Genomic DNA, 23,406 nt, shown 5'->3' with positions numbered 1-23,406 from the left:
TATGCATAAGTGATATGACAAAAATTTAAGTGTCAAGGAGCACTTCAATAAGGAAAATATAAATACTATGTTTAAAAAAGCATTGTGTTGCCCTGGCTGGTGTGGGTCAGTGGACTGAGCACCAGCCTGCAAACCAGAAAGTCACTAGTTCGATTCCAGTCAGGGCACATGCCTGGGTTGGGGGCCAGGTCTCCGATTAGGGGCATGTGAAAGGCAACCTGATGTTCCTCTCCTCTTTCTCCTTCCCTTCCCCTCTCTTTAAAAGGTAAAATAAAATTTTTAAAAAGCACTGTGTCATTTTATATTGTAATAGTTTATATTATATGCTTTCACTTTTAAAAATAGCTCTATGGCATAGTTTAATTGGTAGTGTTTCTTCTTTCCCATAATAACAAAAAAAAATTATGGCATATCTTAAATCATTTATATAAAGATTCAATGTAATGTAGCAATACAAACACGTGGTAGAAAAAAGATCAGATAGTATAAAATGATATGCAGTACAAATTAAGCCTGCTTCCCACTAGCCCCCTTAACTTTCCTCTCCAGAAATTATTATTTGCATTTTTAAAATGTTTTGAGATATTTTATATACGTGTGTATTTATGTATATCTCAGCATAACTGCATATACATTAAGTATCTAATATATAAATAGCTAATATAGAATATTTAATATATAAACCTGTCCTTTCTTCTTTTTATACAGTATTATGTCTTATATACTATTCTACTAGTCTGTTTTCCCTCCTAACAATATATCCTGAAAATTATTACACAGTAGTAAATATACATCTTTCTTGGTCTTTGAAAAAGAAGCATGGTATTTGTGTAAGTATACTTTAAAGGATACTAAATTTAATGATTAAGTCTTAAGTCTAACAGTTCCAACCATTTGGGATCAAGACTATTTTAAAAAGAGAATTCCTCCTACTCATTTCACTTATACTTTTATTATAGTTTATAGTGACGTCTATATGTTTTACAGGGCATCTAACACACATCAAATTGTTTTCATGGAAAACCTGTGAAATGGGACAGGAACATTTTATAGACAAGAAAAGCAAACGAGTGATTTCTATACTAAAACTGGATTTTCGCACTTAAGAGAGCAAGTAATTATCAAACTAAGAAGGTAAAGAATAAAGGATCTAGTCAAATCTCAGATACTTTCATACCTCACTGCTAAAATACCAAAATGCTTCTGATTAACAACAATTCTGGTTACCAAAAGGGAAGAGGCACACCTGTTCAACAAAAATCCACATAAGTCTATTCGAACCGTAGACAAAACATTTTCAAAATCACTATAAAATTACTTTCTAATTTCCCAAGCGAGGAAGCAGAACAATTGTAGAGAGAGAGGAAAAGGCCCTTCTCAATATTATTCTAGGATACTTGTGCACTATCTACATCCAAACTAAATTAACAGACACGGGGAGTGTCTGCAGAAAACCTTTCTGCTAACTAATCTTTCAGAGAATATTCTCTCACTAGTTGTTAGAGAATAAGAGTTCAGAGAAATTATGTGGCCTTTCAGATCCACTTGCCTAAACTCATCGTCCTCCAGTACAATGCTCAGGATCAGGGAACAGTGTCTGTGGTGCACATTGCCACGGCCTTCTCTACTCATCCCCCGGACTGTACAGAAACTGCTCAAAACAGGGGCGATACTCACATCAGATACGGCAATGGACTGCACGTCAGCATTTGCGATGAGCTGGCTCTTCATAAGCGTCCCAGTAGCGGAGTCCCAAAACTGCACCTTCCCAGCGGAGTCCACACTGATGACAGTGCCATCGGACAAGAAGGCCACACCCCATATGATACACTTCCGCTTAGACACACCCATATACTGCCTATCAACGAGCATTTTATGAATAGTGCTCCCTGGAAAATAAGAAAAGCCCACATTTGAATGGTATTTATTTTTCCTTTAGTTTTCAAAAACTGCCTGTGGTAGACAAATGTTAAGTTTGCTGCCTAAGCAGAAACAGCTGGTAAATACTAGTTATGATGAACTCACCTTTCTTTTTATTTTAATATGACTGTTTTTATTTTTAGAGGGGAGAGGGAAAAAGAGAGGGAGAGAAACATTGCTCGGCTGCCTCTCGCACGCCCCCAACCAAGGACCTGGCCCACAACCCAGGCATGGGACCTGATCGGGAATTGAACCAGCAACCTGCTCAATCCACTGAGCTGCACCAGCTAGGCATGAACTCAGTTTCTGAGCACCAAAATAGTTGCCTAAAGATGAAAGAGAAAGGAGGAGAGAGGGAAGGGACAGAAATTTGGGGGCACAGGGGGGTGGGGAGTGAAATGGAAAAGACACACAAGATTTCACTTAAAAATAGCCAATTGCATACACCCATTACACTTTGCTCTTTTCTAAAACCCCATGGGATAGAAAGAGAAGACAACAGTGACAATTTAAGGGTATTTCTATAATGGTAACTGTCTTGGGAGCCCTGAAATTAAGTCCCAATTCAGCCTTGGGAAAAGCCAAGAAGGCACCTGACTTACAACATGGGATCCTCAGAAAATTCAGGCACTGGTGACCTCAGATACTCTGGAAACAGAAGTGAAAGTGGGGCGAAAAGGAGGGATTGGTTGAAAGTAAGTTTTAAAACCTTTTAATCCCTCTGATACCCACCTTCTAACTAAGAAGCCAGACATCTTCCCAGAACCACACCCCAACAGAAGACTAGAGACCTGCTCTCAGAAGAGGGACATCAGGCACAACTGAGGATGGCAATACTATATGGAAAATGATTACATAAATGTTGAAAGCACCAGTTTTCTTCTCCTTAGAGCGCTGATTTCCAGGCATATTATCACCAGGCAGGAGAATTTTTTTTAAAAAAGAACATTTTGCCCTGGCCAGTACTGCACATCAAAAGGTTGCCAGTTCGATCCCTGGTAAGGGCACATGCCTGAGTTGCAGGCCAGGTCCCAGGCTGGGGACGTACAAGAGGCAACTGATTGATGTTTCTCTCGCACATTGATGTTTCTCTCTTTCTCTTTCTCTCTCCCTTCTCCTCTCTCTAAAAATAAACAAAATCTTAAAAAAAAAAAAAAAAAAAAAAAGAATTGTTTAAACAAAATTTCCTGGGGAATATGACCAGCACAAAAGAAAAGATCTAAATACCCCAGTCCTTAGAGGTTCTCCAAACATTCCAGCCTGATCATTCTTCAGTTAAGCCCATGTGCAATGAACTCCACTCATGTAGTGATGAAAGCCATCACCAGACATGTGGGAAAAGCTTTAATATGAAAGGCAGAGCCAAGCAGACTAAAAGAAATATATAAATAACAAGGAGGAAACAGAGACAGGGCGAAGAACACTTGACAAATACTATAATGAATAGCCTTGGAATGAGAAGAGCTAACATATAATGAAACAGACAAAAAATACTCTGGGAACAAAACCCTCTGGAAATGAAAGAAATGAAAAACTCTCTAACAGGGTTTAGATAGAGATGACAAAGTCTCCAAGGAAGCAGAGTAAAACGTCGAAGAGACAAAAAATAAGAGAAAAAAGTCAGGGCGCGTGACTAGGTTGCATGTCAGGTCCCCAGTTGGGGGTGCGAGTGAGAGGCAACCACACAGTGATGTTTCTCTCCCTCTCTTTCTCTTTTCCCCGCTCTCTAAAGATAAATAAATAAACAAATAAATAAAATTATTTTTAAAAAAATAAGAGAAAAAAAAGAGATAAGAAAGTTGCAAGAGATAACATACAAATAAAATTCCAGGAAAGAGAAAATGGAAGCAATTACTAGGATTTTCCCTAGAACTAAAAAGCATGGAATTTTGGATTAAAAGAACCTACCAAGGCTCTGATAAAGATGTTAACAGATCTACCCACCAAGAGACATAATTATTAAATTTTAGGATAGTAAGAATAAAGAGAAGAGCCTAAAAGCTTCCAGGGTAGGGGGCAGGGGTGGGGTGAGACGCATACAAAGGATCTACTATCAGAATAGCACTAGACTTCATAATACTCGAGGCTGGAAGATAGTGGAGGCATGGCTTCAAAATTCTAAGGGAAAATAATCTCCAACCTAGATTCCTTTCTCGTGAAAGCTTTCCCAGGATCCACCAAACAAAAGAATAAACCAGAAAAGGGAATGACATGGACGCAGGGGATTCTACCAACGAGAAAAGCAAATGGGATCCCTGGAATGAGTGAAAAATCAGACTTCAAGATCTCACAGTTGTGCAAGAGGCCCCAAAACTGGCTACACTGGAGCAAGTCAGAGGCTCTGGCAGAGAATCATTCAAGAAGACAAAAGTGATAGAAAGAAAACCAGATGTATCTGAACCTAATTTATACAACTGAAAGAATGTGGGGAGGAATTAGTGAGACAGATACATGTATGTGTATGTATGCGTGGAGAGAAAGAGTAAGAGAAAAACAATATTAACAAAATGCACACAGGATAGTAAAGGTAATTTACTGTATAAGTAGTATTTATATTTCATTATTATGAAAACAGTGAATACTAATCTGAACAAAGTTATAATATAACCGTAGTAGGAGGATCAGGAGTGTGCATGTGGCAGATGGTAGAAAGAGGGCTAAATGGTGGAAGTCAAGTAAGTAATGGTCTAAAACTGAAAAATCAAAATGTATCATAAAAAGCATAAAAATAAATACCAAAAGAATCAGCCAACAGTTGCAGGTGCTTGCCTTTGAGAAGTGGAAAAAAGGAAATAAAGGAGTCCTGCTTTTTTCTAAAAAGCCTTAAGGAACTCTTTGACTGTATGTATAACTGACAACAATAAAAACTTATTAAAGGAGCCCTGGCTGCTGTGGCTCAGTGGATTGAGCATTGGCCTGTGAGCCAAGTGTCGCCGGTTCAATTCCCAGTCAGAGCACATAACTAGGTTGCACATCAGGTCCCCAGTTGGGGGCGCAAGTGAGAGGCAACCACACAGTGATGTTTCTCTCCCTCTCCTTCTCCTTTCCCCTCTCTCTATAAATAAATAAATAAACAAATAAATAATTTTTTTTAAAAAACTTATTAAAGGACTGAAGAAACAGAAAAAGGAGACATACCTAACCAGTTTTACCTCATCTCAGATGGGTACAGACATGGCCACCTAACAAACTAAAGTCAATCTCATCACTGAAGGATTCCCTTAGCCAATTCTGTAGGCCAAGAGCAGAGAAAGAGTGGGGTTCTCTACCTTTCTGACTTCATGTTGCATCAATTTTGTTACCAAGTCCTCATGTTCCTCAAAGACAGATGCTCACTTTTACCAGGAACTGGCATAAATAAATAGGTGTTCTGCTGATCATTAATATCTTACTGGTCAAGGACAACTTTTATTGTGAATTCTTTTTTTTAATGATATGGATTCTTCTTCTTTTAAATCCATACCCGAGGATATGTTTATTAATTTTAGAGAGTGAGAAAGGGAGGGAGGGACGGGGAAGGGAGAAAGGGGACATCCATCGGTTGCCTCCCATACCCACCCTGATTGGGTACTGAACTCTCAAGCTAGGTATGTGCCCTGACCGGGAATTAAACCCAAATACAGGACAATGCTCCAATCAGCTGAGCCACCTGGCCAGGGCTATGGTGAATTCTTATGATAAAAAATACTGCATCCCATGGAAGAACCAACAGTCCTCCCAAATAAGGATTAGTAAACCAAGAAAGGTCTGAAATTCATGGTGAACATCCCAGAAGATTAATGAGAGGTTAGGTCCTAAGCATCCTTTAAAGTATGACAAGGGACCTAGCTTTTGGGAACCCAGAAATGTGAATCTGACAAACAAAACCCACATCCCAAATGAACTGAGAAAAAGTCACCTGATTTGACATCAAACACACTAATGTAGTCTATGGAGCCAGCTGCAATGTGGGTACCGGAGGGATGCCAGCTGAGACTCAGGATGCGACCTTAGGAGATGAACAGCAAAAAAGAAAGTGACACACACATAAATAAATATACAGCGAACGGTAATTGAGTTCTCCCTGCACAATTACTGACAGGGCTCCTGATCTACAGTTTTAGCTCTCACTACTGCACTCTTGTGAAGAACTGTTTTTATAACAGATAAGGAACAACTTAGCTCTGGGATCCATAATGAAGTATTTGATCCTAACTTTAATAATATATAAATGGTTGATGGTAGTGTAAATAAGCACAACCTTTTGAGGGTGATCTGGCAGTAATCTAACAAAATGAAAATGTGCATATTTGGCCCAGAAATTGCACTAGGAATTAATCAAAGAGAAATACTTGCGTGTCCAAAAATATGTATATAAAAATATTCACTGCACTACTGGTTGTAGTATTAAAAAAGAAATTACTATCAATCGGTAGGAATTTGGATAATAAATTATGGACCATACCATAAAGTGCAATGCCATGCGGACCGGCATGACAGACACAGACATCTGTGATGTAACAAGTGAAAGCAAACTGAACAGGTACATGCATATACAAAAAATTCTAGATCATCCCGAAATGTTGTCTACATAGTGAAATATTTTCTCTTTTATATTTAGCTAATCATATGAAAATGTTAACAAGCACTGTTTCATCTTTGTAATTTACAAAGAACATCTCAAGATATTTAAAAACAACCAAAATATAAATCTGAGTAGCAGAGGATAAATATTACTAATGGACAAAGAATACCCGGGTAGTTACTATTTTCTTGATTAGGAGTCAGCAAACTACGGCCCTAAAGCCAAATCAGGCCCATCACCTTCTTTTGAAAAACAAAGTTTTACAGAGCATGGCCACACCCATTTGTTTAAATATTATCTATGTCTACTTTTGTGCCACAAGAAAGTTGGCAGAAACTGTTGGGTCTGCAAAGCCTAAAATGTTTACTACCTTGTGTCTTTGCAGAAACAGTTTGCCAACCCCTGATCAAGAGGTCAGTGTTAATTGGTCCAGCTGAAGCCCTAGTATGAACAATTGTTTACAGACCTCCGCCATTCCATTTGAATGCACTAGCAGGACTGAGAACCACAGCTCCTAAATAGATGAAACTGTGGTTTCCGGACTTCGTGCACACTTGTTAAAATATCACAAAAATAAGTGAGAACTAACAAATCAACTTACATAGAAACTCTAGCTTTCCTATTTTGTATTTCTGGTTTTCTGTATTATTACTTAACCAGGCAATCACAACTGTGTTATACAATGGAGAAAGCCCAAGCTGGAGATGACTTCTAGAACATTTAGCATGTAGATAAAATACTACCTAGACCCACAGGAAAATATTCCAGCCCCAGTGGCACAGAAACATAAATACCTGTTAAGGCTATTCACTGCCCCACCAGAAATGACCCTTACTTTTCTGCCGATCAAAATTTCTTTCAAACTGGATTTTGTCTGGGATGATTTGAAACAGTTTCACAGATCCATCTTCACAACCAACCTATTACAGGAAAGAAGGTAGAAAATAGAGAAGATAAGCATTCTATATTTTTAACTAAGTAAATATATTTACAAATACATACATTTCTTCCTAAACGGGTAATTTGCTCTAAAAAACAGTTGGCGAGAGAAAAGAAATACTGGCACCAAGAAACTGATAGTGTATTCTTGGCGGCCTTCATGTCCGAATGAGAAAGCAGGCTAATTAGTGGCCCAGTTCCTGCACAGGACATAGAATAGAAAAGTGGGATCTCACAGCACATCTCTGCTAGAGACCCATGGCCTAAATAAAAGACCTATTAACTATATAATCTAAACAGACTTACCAAGATACTGCACAAATTAATGCAAAGGAAAAGAGAATCATAGTCTTATCACAGAAAATTAAATCTCTGAAAGCATCCATTCTCATGTTAATGTGGGGTGGGTAGTCTTCTCAAACAACTTTGAGAAACACCCTGCTGAAACACACTTGCACAGGTTAACTGGTGGAAGGACCTCAGAACTTCAAATACACATTAGTGCATTGTGAAACTACAAAAGGATTTAATATGCTGTATTCTGAAATGAAATTTATCATAAAGCAACAAAACAAAAGTCTCCACAGCTCCCAACTCCAAAGAATAAAAGTTTTGGAAACCAATCTTACCCTCTCATTTTATAAATAAATAAACAAGGTCCAAAGTAGAGCAGAAAGGATGCAAAAGAACAAGAGTTTTTTTTTTTTAACGCTTTATTTATCCTCACCCAAGGACATCTAATTGTTTCAGAGGGTGGGGGGAGGGAGTGAGAGAAAGAGGAAGAGAAACATGGATGTGAGAAACACTGATCCATTACCTCTCGAATGAGCCCTGACCAGGGACGAAACCCCACAATCTTGGTATGTGATCTGACTGGAAATGAACCCGTGACCTTGTCCTTCCAGTTTACAGGATGATGCTCCAACCAACAGAGCCACAACAGCCAGGGCAACGACAAGGGATAAAAAGAAATCCCCAATATCAACTCCAATCTTACATTCGGGTTGCTGGAATCCAGCTCAGATTAGAGTTGCTATATGCCATAATAAAACTTTAATCTACTATCCTATGAACACAGGAAGAATTTTAAGTGGGCACAAGAGAAATTACCAATAGATGCTTACTGACCAAAAGTTGAGAGCCACTGGGGCTGGCAGCCATGCTCCAAATGGGTCCTCCAAAGGCATCCATAGAATACTTGATGTTTAATGCCTGCAAATCATACTCGATAATCTCTCCACTGAGTCCAGCACTGAAGAGTCGCTGTCCTTTTGCCCAACACAGAGCTTCTGTGGCTCGAGACTCATGACCTGGGAAAAACTACAGAAACACCGTAACTTCTCAACCCACCATGGATTCACCAGCTATCAGCAGACTGGTCACAGACAACACAGTGAAAAATAAAATACTTCCCTAGAAAGTATTTTCCCTAGAAAAAACTAGTGTGGGATTTTATGCTACCAGAAGATCACATCTATTGACATTTTCATTTTTTTCCAGGTTCACATTTTCATTAGTTCTACAACTGGTTTTGTTTCTTTTACTAGGACTTGTTCTGCAAAACCTTTGCAGTAGAATAAAGTTTCTATACAATTGCATTTGATGTATCTAACTTTAAAAAAAAAAATTAGTGCACCCTGGCTGGTGTGGCTCAGTGGATTGAGTGCCAGCCTGTGACCTGAAAGGTAGCTGGTTCAATTCCCAGTCAGGGCACATGCCTGGGTTGTGGGCTGGGTCCCTGGTTGGGGACATGCGAGAGGCAGCTAACTCGTATTTCTCTTTCACATGGATGTTTCTCCCTCTCTTTCTCCCTCCCTTCCCCTCTCTCTGAAAATAAATAAAATCTCTCAAATAAATAAATAAATAAATGCAACTATCTTGATTGTGTGGTTTCAAAGGTATATTCATATGTCAAAAGTTATGAACATATATATTTTGAATACATGCTACTTATTGTATAGATTTTACCTGTAAAAAGCTGTTTAAAAAATAAAAATTAGATAAACTACTGCAGCTTACTCCAGCTTTTCATTTAAGTCTCATTTCTAAGTGCTTTCTTAGCCCTCAAAAAGTTTCATACCTATTAAAGTCATTTTATTCTCTTATTTGCTTGACACAAAAGAGACTGGGTAAATATAATTTTTCCTATTTGAACTTGAAAAGGCCAAAGTAGCTGTGGATTAAGTGTCTTGTCCAAAGTGCCAAAGTCAGTGACATGAAGAAAATGCTGGTCTCCTTATTCCTAATCTCTATTCTTTTCACTCTAATAGACACAATTTTTTCTTGTTCTGGGAGTGATTAACAGAGCTAAGCAATCTTAAATATTAGCAAATATGGAAAAAGCATTAGACTAGATTGAGTTAATTGTTGAAAAAAAACTATTTTGTATTTGACTATTTTACACTAAGTAAGAAATGGTTAACTGTATTCATCCAACAAATATTAACTCAGCAGTGGCTTTGCACTAGACACGTGCTTAATGCTGGGAATATAGTCATGAACATCACTGACATGGTCCCTATTTTCATAAAATTCGAAGTTCAGTGAGTAAGAAAGACATTAAACAAATAAACAAACTACTATATAATTAGTTTTCATAAGTGACAAGAAAAATCCAGGATGCAACAAACATGAACCACAGCATGGTTTTCACACTACGAAATGTGACCCAGCTGTGGTGACCAGTAATTTTTCAACCCCTATTAGTTCTTCAGGGGTCAGCTCAATAAGTCATCCCTCTTCCAAGATTCCTAAACCCATCTCATCAGAGTAAGGTATCTCTCCACTAAGATTCTATGCCTTTGCTTAGCTTTATATAAAACTTATGACAGTGTTTGGAAATTGTATATTCATCTTTTCCCCACTGGACTTTAAGCTCCTTCCTGATGGGGCCTCTGGCATTTGTTTTAATGCCCAATACTTGTCCCTCGTTCATTTAGAAGCTTTTACAGAGAGCCTGCATTCCAAGCACTAGGCTGCTGGACACTAAATTCATTCATTCACCCCTCTATCCATTTACATCATGGTGCCCAGGGCAAGTAAGATAATAAATGTGACTGCAATTAGATGTTGCATCTGAAATGAATAATCAGTGCCTTTGAAAAACAATGCTGTTGTAACACCCATCTTTATATATCCAAAAGGGTCTCTACCTAATTTAAAATCTCCTTTACTCCCAATATATAGGCATGTTAGTCTACATTCAGCCCTGGCTGGTTTAGCTCAGTGGATTGAGCATCGGCCTGCGAGCTAAGTGTCGCTGGTTCGATCTTCCAGTCAGGGTACATCAGAGAAGGAAAACTCTGACTCCAAAAAACCTCCGCTGCCTTGTGGCACACCTCTTCAGGGGAAAGGCTAAGGGAGTAAACCCCGACAGAAAATCCGGAGCCGGAGTCCCTAAGGCGGTTTGACGTTGTAGTCAACACCGGCAACTCCTGCGGCGCACCTGAACCCAAGCTGTATCGACTCCGTCTTTCCCTTGGACCCTTCAGCTGCGAAGAGAGGGGGGGTCTGCTGCATGGGCAACAGCAGACCCTCCATATTACCCTGCCCAGGCTCTGTAGCTTCAGCGTCATCACAAGATGTCAATTCAACACGGGAGGAGACAGATACCATGTCACTCCCGAGTCGGACTGCACAGCCATTCTCGGCGGTGCAGATAGACTCTTAAGAAGCTACACCATCGTCTCTCGAGACGGACGGCTGCCGACGACGAGTCTACATTCTCTCAGACAGATGAACTTAGGAATCCATCTTCCTCTCATCACATCACCAAAGTTTGATATTAAAATGTGTCATCAATTTTTCTGAATTGCTAATGAAATAGGTACTGACACTGCCAGCAGGGAAATGCTCCCCTACCAAAGTTGCGATGGTGTTGCAGACTGATATAAATCAATGGTCTCAACAATTTCCCTTCTTGTGCCCAAAGGAACCAGCAAACCTCAGTTTCCATGTGACAGTGAGCTGCCACAATTCCTAAGTAGGATCTTTCTAACTAACATTACACAGATCAAAACTCTGAGCTTCTCTCATCAATGAATTGCAAATTATAGATGTTAAGTAGTTCAAAACAACTCGAGAGGGTATAAAGTCATTTTCTTGTGATCTCTTTGACTATAAGACATACAAGTTTTTGTAGAACTGAACCTAAGAAAATTAACATCACAAACCCCGATCAGGCTCCCAAATGACTTACTTTCTCTTGAAAGTAGTTTGCTGATAAGTTATAAATTTCCACGGTACCATCTGTTCTTGAAACAGCCAATCTGTTTGACTGGTTATTGTAAGCCACACAGCGGATCCCTGATGGAACGTAATTAAAGAAGCGAACTCGATGTACATTAAATTCACCCATTCCTAATCGAGAGAAAAAGAGAGACCAATATCTGTTAAATGTTAACTGCACAATGTCATATGTATGTCATATGACATATGTCATATGTCTCATCACTGCTCTGGGTGGAAGACTCCAACTATATCTCCCTGAGGTTCATTTCTAAGTATCTAATAATATTTTCATGCGCCACGCGGGACTCTATCATGCAATCTCCAGGAGCTCAGGATTCTTCAAAAAATTCTAAAATGTCAACATACACAGCATCAACCAGACTTAAAAATCCCGACAACTTCCTGAAGTAGTTTGAGAAAGAGGGATGAGAATCTAAAACTGATTTTAGAGCAAAAGACTGAACATAACCGCATTTTCTAATGGGAGCATTCACTTTGAACAAAGGGAGACGCATGGGCTGATCAGTTGTATTCCAAGCAGAATTAAGGTCTTTTTCTTTGCTGTGTGAGGTTTTTACCGAGGGTCAAGAGGAAGGTAAACACCACCACTAGCACTCCAAAGAGGCAAGAAATGCTGACAACCTAAATCAGTCTCTCAAAAGTCAAATCTGCGGAACTCCTACATCAAAATTTCCTCGAAAATAATGGTGGTTAAAAATGCAGAATTCCGGGTCCAGACTCCATAGCTCCAGAATTCTAATTTCTGGGACTGGAGGGTTCAGACAAGAGCAAGCACTTTTCCCTAACTCTACTGCATGCTCAGTGTGCAAATCACACTCAAACTATAGTACCGAAGGCGGGGTTGATGGGGCAGCCAGAACTGAGCTCCACAAGGAGGAAGCAACAGGACTTGGTCTGGCATCTGTCAGCTACGCCTCCCACCCGACCCACGCCGCCAACGTTCGCACTAGGTCAGGGTAGGGGCCGGATCTGGGTCACTCCTCAGCTGTCTCCCTTCAAGGTTAAGAACCCGAGGGCAGAAAGGGTGCTGGGCCCGGCCCCGCTAAGAGAGCGTCTGAAGAGTGCGCGAGCTCTCCCCCGCCCCTTTCATCTCCGGGGACAGAGTAGCCTCCACCCGCCCTCGACACAAGGGAACCGGCGAGCGCCCCGGGGCTTCAACTTATGGCAGCCAGCATCCCCCTTGAACTGCCTTTCCTTACAACCGCTTCCCACACCCCTTCTCCAACTTACCCGCGGATGGGTTCTAGCTCTCTCCGCCCCGGCCCCACGTGCGCGCACGCTCACGTGCTTTGCCCCGGAAGTGCTCCCGGCGCAAGGCCGGAAGTGCGCAGGCAGTGCTCGCGGCGGCGGCGACGGCGGCGGGAGGTTCGTTTGTCGCCCGTTGGCCGCGCGGCGCCGCGTTCGGCGGCCGCCATTGCAGGTCAGGCCGCGGGCGGGGGTGGTGCGGGAGGCCGCGGGGAGCGAGGGCCGAGCTGGGGATGGGGGCGAGGGTGGGAGGGAACGCGAAGCTAGGAAGCTGGGGCCGAGCGGGGCGCGCGGCTCGAGGAGAAGAATGGCGAGCCGAGGGGCGGGGAGCGGCTGGCGGGGGAGGGGAGATCGGGAAGAAGGAGAGGCGCGGGGAGGGCCACGCAGAGGTGGGGGCGAAACAAGGGGTGCCCCGGGCGTAGGAAGGCTGGGAATTGTGGGGGAAGGGAGCGATGTGCAGACGGAAGGCGGAGGGAAGGGAGCGAGCGGGGCGGAGCGGAGAAGGGCGGAAAGGGTGGCCGAGCGCGGGCGGAGGACGGAGAAGGGGGCGGCGCGGGCCGGATACTCGAGGTATGTGCGGAAAGGGGCTCTTCCCCGGTGGTGAAGGAGCCCAGCACACGAGGCTTGCGGAAACGGGGTAGAACTGGAATCCAAGAAGTAGCGGGAATATCAGAAAGGGAACTCTTGGGGGGGGGGGGCGGGTATTTGTAGGACTGAGGTTTGTTCGAGTTCACATTTTAAATGGGAGGGAGGGTTAGGAGTGGTTGGAAGGGGATAGTTGGAAAAGTAATCCAGGTTCTTTTGTGGGCGGAGAGAGATGAGAGAAGAGTGGGGTGGGGTTCTGGAGGAAGGAACGAAGTATTTCAGACTTGGGGGAGAACAGGGAACAATTTGGAAAATTGTTTAATAAGAGTAACCTTTGGAGGGTGGGTGAATGGTTTGGAACATCACTCCGGGAACGTGGAGTAAGGTATTTAAAGACTCGTTTTCTTGGGAGGTAGGAGAGAAAGGGTTAAAACAGCTTGGTAATAGGTACCAGCGAAAGTCCGGGTAACTTGCAGGAGGTTGGTGGAAACGGGAAAAGCATTGAGGAGTCCCAGAAACTGGCCGGGACTAGAAATAGGAGGCATTTGTGGCCCAATTTGAAGGGATGAGAAGGGAACGGGAGGGGGTGGATAAAATGGGGGCTGGTGGGAGGAGAATCTGCGATATGAGGGAGACCTCAAACAGGGCTAGACGGAAGGGGCTTGGGGAACATGAGGGTGCTGTAGCGGTAAGAGCAGGAAGGGCTGAGATGGGGTTGCAGAGTAGCCAGAAGATGGAGAAAACTGGAGTAACTCAGATCGACTGAAGCCATCTTTTACATTAATTGTCTGCAAATACCAGTAATTGATTCCCTCCATCATGGGAATCCTAAAATGTGATGGGAAAGTACCACGTGTATGCATAGTATCCACACACGTTTTTGAACACACTCTTCACTAATGAAAAGTTTGGAAGCATTCAGTTCCACCTGCCCTCCATAGCCCCTTTTTGGAGGGGCGGGCAAGCTTCTCATTCAGAAACAGGATTTTAGCACTTGATGATACAAAGCTGTCCACAGACAAAGATCCCTTTAGACCATCCCCTTCAGTCACAAAATCACAATAACACTTCTAATAAAAATAATCTGTATTCATTTGTATATCAAACTTCCTGAATTGTTCATTTGGTGGAAAGACACACAAAGAAATAGTCATCATATTTAGAGGAAAAAAACCTTCCAGAACTGAAGCAGTTTGGTTGAATCCTCACTACCATGTTTGAATTGTTCTCCCATTGTGTAAACTGGATTTTATTCTGATGACCTGCTGCTTCTATAGGATGTTTTACTCCACTATAAACATTAAAATAACAATAATACAGTGTAATATTAAGACATTCTGTACTAAGAAAACTCCACGTTCCTCCAGGTAATCAATAGCTTGTTTCTGAAGTCTTGCCATGTGTTAGGTTCTGTGCTGAGGACTTCACATCCATAACCTCATTTAATTCTCACAATTCTGAAGTAGGTTCTTTTTTATGCCTTATTGGTAGGGAACTGAAATGAGGTTAAATTACCCCTATCACAATAGGATAAATGGCATAATCATAGAATCCAGATCTGATGGCCTGCCTCTATCCCTAAACACAAAAAATATTAAGTGGGACCAAATAAGAACAAAATAAATGTTAACTGTTGACCTAGCAAAAGTTAAAGCTTTTATTTCCTTTCTTTAAAAAGCTTAAAATACAAAAATTAAAAGATTCTAATGAAAACCATTTATAAAACTTTTTAGCTCTCAGAAAAATGTTATTTGTGGTTAAGTTAAACCATTGAGTTAAGGCCCCTTTCAGTAAAAGCTGTATGTTCTTTATTCTGCCATATTTTATTTTGGGGGCAGTTACCATTATGAAGATAATTGTTCACTATAAGACAATTCTCTAATAAGACAGTAATCTTAATTCAGAAACCAAACGATAATTAAATTTTGTCAGAGATTAAAAGGAATCTGTGTCAAAGAATGTCCTCTTTGAACAATTAGATATGATAATAAACAGGCTTATTCTTTTTTAACTGACTGCCCCACAGATGTAATAGCTGCTTTGGTGGCAGGTTGTAAGATGTGCATAGTTACTTGCCATTTTGTAAAAGACGCCATGAGAAAGGCTAGTATTGTGAAGCGGTCAGTTCAATAGGCATACTGCATACCTATCTACTTTGCCTAAGGGCAGCTGTTACAGGGTGATAGGATACCTTAGGCCCTAAAGAATTTTAAAATTTGACAATACAGGTATAGTAAGAAAGGGGGCTGTGAGAGGGCTGTGAGAGAGGCCATGTTGTAGAGTTCCAAGTTCACATCCCAGCTCTACCACTTTGACTTGTTACTTGACCTTTAGCTTAAGCCTGTTTTCCTCATCTGTAAAATGGGAGTGATCAGACAGTGCCTACGTAATAGAATTGTTTTCATTTCAGAACTGAAAGATTCCAGATTAAGTGTTCAGACAAGTATAGCTATGTGAAAAATATAAAGTATTATAAAGATAATGCTCTGTCTGGACTTTTTTCTTAGAAATTGTGGTGGCACTTTGATTTTTCAGGTTTTTAAATTAATAATTTTAATAGTAATTAACTTCAAAATAGAGATAGAAGCCAAATGACAATGTGTAGCCCACCCAAATTGTTCTGATTCCAGTCAAACCTTTGGGGTTTTGGTTTTAAATTGTTACCCTTTCTCCTTCAAGAAACCTTGGAAGTGCTTTTGGTGGTTCTTTGGGTTAGGGCCTCGTTGTTTGTCAGAAGACCTGTGCCCTCTTGAGCTAGTGTATTACCCATTCTTAAGTGGCCCCATAACTGGCGCTGCTTCTGAAGGTCTGGCTCATCTGAGGACACCTTCTTGATCCCCTGTTGCCCTTCTGACCAGCTCTTGGGTGGTTGCAGTGGCTACCTGATGCCTTGATGCCTTTCATTCTCACTGGCATTGGCACTCAGTTTTCTCCTTTGGGAGGACAGAATTGGGTAGTCATAACCCGGGTAGAAAAAGTCAAAGGCCTGGCTTCTTAGGCTGGCCCTACCACATGCTAGCTGTGTGTGTGCCACATACAAGCAAGGGGATCTCAGTAGCTTTACCAGCAAAATAGGGAGTGGTACCTCTCAGAGTGGTCACAGCGTTTGAGATACACACATCTATGTGCACAGCATCTGATTCATACTAAAAATTGACTAAGTATTAGCTGCTGTTTATATTTGAAGTCCAGTCATTTGACCAACCTCATGTTCCCAAAGTATGTTTGGTGCTCAAGAGTAGAAATTCTGCTGTCCCCTAAGTCTGTTTGCTGGCAGTGCACTTTTCCCTGGATATCCAAAATGGAGATGAACACATCAGGAAAGAGCAGTTTTAATTTATTTGCTAAGCTTGAGCACAATTATACCTACTAATTTGCTATACTACATTTGGTAAGCACTGGACTAATAACCTTCCATTAAGCTCCATCTATTCATCAGAAAGACTTATACAGAAGCTGTAGTTTAGATCTCACATACCCTAAATCCCCCATGAATCCGCCCTCCTCAAGAAGACAAGTGAAGCCAGTTTCAACCAAAAATGTCCCATGTTAACCCATTCTTGTATAGTGCCCAAACTTGCCACGAGGTGGTGCTGTTGTATAAAATGAGTAAGTGGCATGGTACAGTAGTTTCAGTATCTTAAATGAAGGATGTTCAAAGCATTTGATGAGTCACATCAGAAATCAGCTTACCATTCACTAAAGTTGACTGAAGGACTTTCCAGTTCTCAAGGCCTTAGTTAAAGGAGGTCCTTTGAACCGTGAAATACCAGATAACCAGTGGTAGACACGAATTTATAGCTTCACCAAGGAAAAAAGTAAAATCTAAAAACTAGCTTTTAACAATGTCCTTGAGGAAGGCAAGTTATTAGTATAGTGGTCAAGAATATGGGCTGTGCAGCCTATGTCTTGGGTTCAAAGTCTGGTTCTTTGACTAGTAGCTATGTGACCTTGAACCCCATTATGATATCTTAACTATTTACATTGTAGCTGACCTTTGGTGATCTTAAGCAATCTTATATGTATATCAGTTTTCTTGAAGTTTATACCTTACAGAATTGTTAGAGGAATATGAAATAAAATATGTGTAAAGCACTAAGTACTTAGTACACAAGGAAATATGAGCTATCATTATCCTAAATTTTTTTTTTTTTCTCCTCTACAGCTTATTTTCAGTTGCTTTTTTAAAGACAGAGGCTCATGGTGCAAATTATTGTTTCCAGGTGAGTACATTTAAGACACTTATTCTGCTTGACTGCTCAGGGTGATAAAAGATTATATATTTTATTGGAAGACTCAGGGTCCTCAGGTACATCTTGTACAGATCCTTGCAATTCAATCTCTAGTTCAGTGCGTGACACTGCCCAGTTTCCTGAGAACTTGTGCTCAACAAAAAGTTCCTTTGGGCCTTGAATGGTGGTGTAGGACGCTAGTCATCCTTCACCCCTCAAAAATATTGTAACCGCCAGCCCTTTGCTTGCAGTGCTGGGGCTGGAGGCCTGGCAGAATGGGTGCTGATGGAGCTACAGGGGGAGATCGAGGCTCGCTACAGCACTGGATTAGCTGGAAACCTCCTGGGAGACCTACATTACACCACTGAGGTGAGGGGGCTTTTCTTTCCCTGCCTAATGCCTCAGAAAGCCAGCTACACCAAGGTGGTGCTCCCAGTTCCCAGAGTGAGGACTGCCCTCAGGTTTGTTATTCAGGGTCTAGCTAATCTGTTAAGTTATCTGTTTATTCTCCCCCCGACCTCTGTCTAGTTGCAGGGAAATTTAGCTTTGAGGAATCTTGAAAGGTCACAGTTCTAAAAAGTGAAAATTCTCTTACCTGAGCAAAAATAGGGCATGAGGGTGGGTTGTCCACTGTGGCTGCTCAGCAATGGAAGAGCAGGGAGTGCAGGTGCCAGTATTGCCTGCCAAGAGCATCTCTAGGAAGTACCTGAGCATTATGGTCTTGCTCTGAACCTCAGGCATTTCGTTCTTGTTCTGCCAAAGGGAATCCCTGTGCTGATCGTGGGACATCATATTCTGTATGGGAAAACCATCCACCTGGAGAAACCTTTTGCGGTCCTTGTCAAACACACTTCTGGGGAGCAGGACTGTGATGAGCGTGGCTGCAAGACTGGCACCCGGTACTTGGTGACAGCACTCATCAAAAACAAGATTCTTTTCAAAACTCGCCCCAAGCCCATTATCACCAACGTTCCCAAGAAAGTATGAAAGAACCCCGGATTTTCCCTAGAGAGCGGCCAACTCCTTGGACTCGTGCTCCACTGCCACCTCGAGGACGGCTCGATGGTTCCCTGGGACCACAGGGGGGTCCTGTTCTAAACACAGGCCACCCACTGGGCATGATCTCAGATTCCCTCCTTATGCCAACTGGTTCTCTTGGTGGAAATCTGGCCCCATTTCCAAGGAACCCTTCTCCTTTTCCATCTTCATCAGGTTCATTGGCTTCAAATCCAGCACCTTTCCCTGCTGGTGCTCGTGACCCAGGCATGGCTTCTTTTTCAAGGGGAATGAATGCCACTGGCACAGGTGCAGTTTCTTTCCCACGGCCAGGTGGCCTCTTGGGCCCGGGCCCGGGCCCAGGCCCTGGCCCAGCTCTGAACCCTAGAGCAGGGGCTCTTCCAGGCCCAGGGCCTCTGTCTAACCCAAGGTTAGGGGGTCTCCCAGGGCCAGGTCCTATGCCCAACTCAAGGGCAGGTGGTCTCCTGGGAACAGGTCCTGACTCCAGAAGTGGCGGCCCCATCGGCCCTGGATCTGGACCCAATCTGAGAACGAGTGTCCTCTTAACTTCTGGAAATGGTCCTCCCAATAATAGGCCCATTGGCCTGGGCCCTGGACCAAGTCCCACTTTGAGATCCGGCTTCGTAGGTACAAACCCTGCCCCAAGGTCGGGTGTGTTTCCAGGCCCCAGCCTTGGGTCCACCCAAAGAGCAAGTGGCCTGGGCCCAAGCCTTGGGCCCAATCCAAGGGCAGGTGGCCTGGGCCCAGGTCCTAATCTGGATACCAGAGCAGGTGGCCTCTTGGGCACAGGATCTGGTCTTAACTTAAGAATGGCTGGACCTCAAGGCCTAGATCTTGCCCCCATTCTAAGAGCAGCAGGTCTTTTAGGAGCAAATTCAGCTTCTTTCTCACAGGCTTCTGGAAACATGGGCACAAGCCCATCTTCCATGGCAAGAATACCTGGCCCCATGGGCTCAAACTCGGGTCCTGGCTCTCGGGGAATTGGCCTTCCAGGGTCAAGTCCATCTCCCATGTCAAGGGCTGCTGGCCCCATAGGCCCTAATTCAGCTCATTTTTCAAGGCCAGCTGGCCCCATGGGGGTAAACGCTAACCCCTTTCCAAGGGGGACAAGTTCAGGGGCACTGAACCCAACTGCCTTTTCTCAGTCTTCTGGCACATTGGCTTCAAACCCAGTTACCTTCCAGAGGTCTGCTGGCCTCCAGAGCTCAAATGCAGCAATTTTCCCAAGAGCCTCTGGGCCTTTAGGGCCCAACCCAGCTAACTTCCCAAGGGCCACTGGCTTACAAGGTCCTAGTCCAACTACGTTCCCAAGGTCTACTGGCCCACTAGGCCCTGGTCAGGTTACTTTCCCCAGGTCAGCTCCTGGGCCTCTGGGCTCTTCTGCAGCAGGCCCTGTGGGTATCAACCCAGCTCCTTTTGCAAGGCCAACTGGGACCCTGGGTCTAAACCCAACTTCCTTTCCAAGGATGAATGGCCCTGTAGCCAAGACTTTGGTCCCATTTCCTAGAGTGGGTAGTCTCCCTGGCACAAACCCAGCTGCTTTCCCCAGACCAGGGGGTCCAATGGCTGCAATGTACCCAAATGGAATGTTACCCCCTTAAATAGCATTTCTCTCCAGGACCACCTTGGTTTCCAGGCATCGTGGTTCTGTGCAGAGGCTGTGTTTTAGGCAAAAGGGTAGATATGGAGCTACAGTGTGAAGTACATAGCTGGGGCTCAAGTTCAAACGAGCCATCTTTTTCAAACTCTGCTTCTTTCTTGATTGAAGGTGAAATGTTATTTGTGGGACATGGACTACGGCAGGTGGGAACGATCCTAGCCTCGAGAGAAAGGATCTCCAGCCTTCCAGAAGCCTGCTGTACTTTTGTCCCACAGCTTTCTGCCCCTTGTTTCTTACTAGTTTCTTGAATTGTTCTTGTGGACTTTCCTCAGGGATACATTGACCTGCAGGTCCCAATTCATATGTAGTCCTCTGCTCACCACTGGAGAATTGGCTCACTGCTCTCTAGAAATGTTGCATTGGTGAACGGACCATGCTTCAGCAGCTGTGACCTGGGCACCTTGGACCTGGTCATCCTCTACTGCCATACCTTTCCCTGGGGGCTTGAACACAGAACAGGGATGTGAGCAACCACTTTAAAGACCCACCAAATACAATGTCCACTTGATGATTGGTCCTGCAGCTTCCTTCTCTGGGACTTAGAGGAGGCCAGAATCAAGGCTCCCCTGCTCATCCAACTCTCTCTCCACTGGTACTCCCAATCAAAGAACCTCAGAATTTAAACTGATGTGGATGGGACATGGGGTGGGGGGTTGTGGGGTGAAGGGGAGAAATCACTGTGCTTTGTTCAACCTGATGTGAAAGGATGGTTGTTTTTCCTGCGTTGTATCTTTTCTTACTGTTTCTTTAATAAATGGGATGAGAGGGCTGCTGCTGTCACTCCATTTTGTTACCTGTCCCATAGGGATGGAAATTTACCCACTTCCTTTCATGGTTTCAACTTGGCCACAATCCTCCATTATCTGCCAGATCAAATGCCTTCCTTTCAGGAAGACTCAAGCTTGATTTTTAGCTTTAGCCAACGGTTTCACCCAAGACCCTGCCCATCCTCTACAATAAAAGTTAATCCACCATAGGTGTATAGTTATCAAGGTAAGTCTGCTGTATTCCCCAGTCCAGAGGCAGCTGTGACAGTTTATCCTGTTTCTGAGTGACACTTGAATTACCTCAATTATATTTCTAGCTCAAGTGCCGCTTTTGAAACCAATAAAAACTAGCTTTCATTAAGTACAAAAAGGGAGGAAGTAGCTCAGAGATCTTAGCATTATGTGAGAATCTTTATTTCGACAAATATGTGCAGTATAAAAAATCTGACCTGAAAAGTGTTTTGTTTTTTTTAAAAAAACAGGTAAAAATAAATATGTTTACAAATTATTGTAGGAATAATACAAAAAAGACAGTTAAAATTCTCAATGAGGAAAAACCAAAATGTGTCCAATTGTATAAAGGCTCTTCCCTTGCTAGAAATGGGGATAAAGCTGAAGATCCAGTTTGGTTTCATTGCTGAAAAATATACAAAATAACTTAGAAAAACCAATCGAGGTCAAACGTTGTGAGCCCACTACTTGTACTTGCCGACTTCTGATATGAGGAAAGTTGACAACCACAGTGCAAGGCAGAGCTGATGGCAGGACAGCCGCGAGTTTTCCATCTGGGAACCCATCCTATATTAACCTTCAAGGAAAGGCTGAAGGAAAACAATCCCTTAGTGAATTCTGAGCTCTGCAGTTGGCTGACCGGATTTCCTCCATTGTAGTGCTCAAAATAGTTTACTTCTTGGCCAGCGAAAACACGGAAGAGCCTGGAACAACTGCCTTTAGCAAATGCCTGCTGCCTCTTCTAGTCTTCACGGATTGGGCCCAACGTCAGCCAGGAGTCTTATCAGAAACGTGAGGTCTGTGTGATGCAGCAGTGTTGGCTGCGCTTGGAAAACCTTTTGAGTTCATGGGAGATGAAGGAAAGCACCAGCGTTTGCCAATCTGGCTCAGAGCACACTGTTCCTTTGTAGGAAGCACCTGGGCACACGAGAGGCTTGCCCCCTCAACTCCGCTCTCCCTTAGTGCTGGTCCTGTGAGGGTCCGTTGGACCCTTTGAGAATAGATGTTTGGAGAGAGTGTGCATAAGGAGGCACCCTCTAATTAGAGGCTTACTCAAGACCCCAGGTTTCAAAGCCAAGAGCTGAGAATAGTCTGTGGATCACCAATCTAGAAAAAGGCCTTCCCTCCTCCCCCCACAAAAACAGAGGGAAATAAAACAGCCTCAAAAGGCCTGAGAAAGCAAGAACCTTAGGGTTTAGGAATCAATTTCGTCTCCTAGTTCAGTTTCTGGGAAGAAGCAAATGCAGTAGTGACTATCCACAGCTCATCTGTAAGAACTCCCTGGAGAAACAACTGAGGAGAATGGACAGTCTCAATGACCAGATTGGATTTGAGGGTTCACTTAGGAAACACTGAAAAGCTTTCCATTCACGACGATTGTCAAGAATTATAGCCTGGAAATCACACATGCCACCCAGCTGCCAAGGGATCTGTCCCAAGCAGTCCCAAGATGGTAGCTGGTTTGGTCAGAGGCTCCTCGTAGGTCTTCCCTCGTGTCCTGCGGGGCAGGCTTGCCTATTAGAGAGGAGCCTGTGCAAGTCCAGGCTCTGCCTCACTTGCCATCTTGAAAACCTTAACCAATGAGGAGGAGGGTGAAGAGGTGATGATATCACCATGAAAGCAAAGTGAGGAGGCTGTCTTAGGGCTCGGAGCTGAATTTGAGAGGAGTTCAGTAGACATGTTGAAATACTGAGCCCTCACTTCCTTTCTTAGTATGTTCAGGTTCAGTCTTCCTAGTAGATGACCAAAACATTTTATCTCCCCTGCAGAGATCACAGACAAGCTAATCTAGACGTCTCAGCAGTTTCCAGGTGGAATATATATAGGCCTCCATATAGCCCATGGACTTGAGCACCATCGCCAATCTTTGTTCCTCCTGGCACTTTCCTTTGTAACATTCAGATATACCTACACCTAAAAGCAGTTCAGTGCTAACTCCCTGTCAGTTTGGCTCATCCTTGGGATGTGGAGATGTGGAATGGGGTATATCACATA

At 43.1% G+C, this 23,406-nt stretch overlaps 3 protein-coding genes across 3 annotated transcripts in view; 2 read left to right on the top strand and 1 right to left on the bottom strand.

Moving 5' to 3' along the window:
- The window catches only part of UTP4 (UTP4 small subunit processome component), a 31,248-nt gene extending 18,159 nt beyond the window's left edge, over window positions 1–13,089 (bottom strand). Inside the window, 7 exon segments of the mRNA XM_090260416.1 lie at window positions 1,678–1,889; window positions 5,819–5,908; window positions 7,320–7,404; window positions 8,552–8,743; window positions 11,622–11,728; window positions 12,889–12,961; window positions 12,964–13,089. Of these exon segments, the coding sequence (XP_090116542.1) occupies window positions 1,678–1,889; window positions 5,819–5,908; window positions 7,320–7,404; window positions 8,552–8,743; window positions 11,622–11,728; window positions 12,889–12,961; window positions 12,964–13,089 (885 nt within the window).
- Window positions 13,003–18,723, top strand: CHTF8 (chromosome transmission fidelity factor 8). Its single transcript, XM_090260415.1, has 4 exons — window positions 13,003–13,094; window positions 17,670–17,727; window positions 17,988–18,105; window positions 18,499–18,723. Exons 2-4 carry the CDS (start codon window positions 17,705–17,707, stop codon window positions 18,721–18,723), a joined length of 366 nt encoding a protein of 121 aa, XP_090116541.1. The 5' UTR covers window positions 13,003–13,094; window positions 17,670–17,704.
- DERPC (DERPC proline and glycine rich nuclear protein) lies at window positions 18,720–21,176 on the top strand. Its single transcript, XM_090260414.1, has one exon. It carries the CDS (start codon window positions 18,720–18,722, stop codon window positions 20,352–20,354), a length of 1,635 nt encoding a protein of 544 aa, XP_090116540.1. The 3' UTR covers window positions 20,355–21,176.
- Window positions 21,177–23,406: the final 2,230 nt, after the last annotated feature.

This window comes from Furipterus horrens, unplaced genomic scaffold, assembly GCF_987537825.1.
Source record: "Furipterus horrens unplaced genomic scaffold, mFurHor1.1.pri manual_scaffold_13, whole genome shotgun sequence".
Classification (NCBI taxonomy): domain Eukaryota; kingdom Metazoa; phylum Chordata; class Mammalia; order Chiroptera; family Furipteridae; genus Furipterus; species Furipterus horrens.
This window is presented reverse-complemented; position numbering and strand designations above follow the sequence as displayed.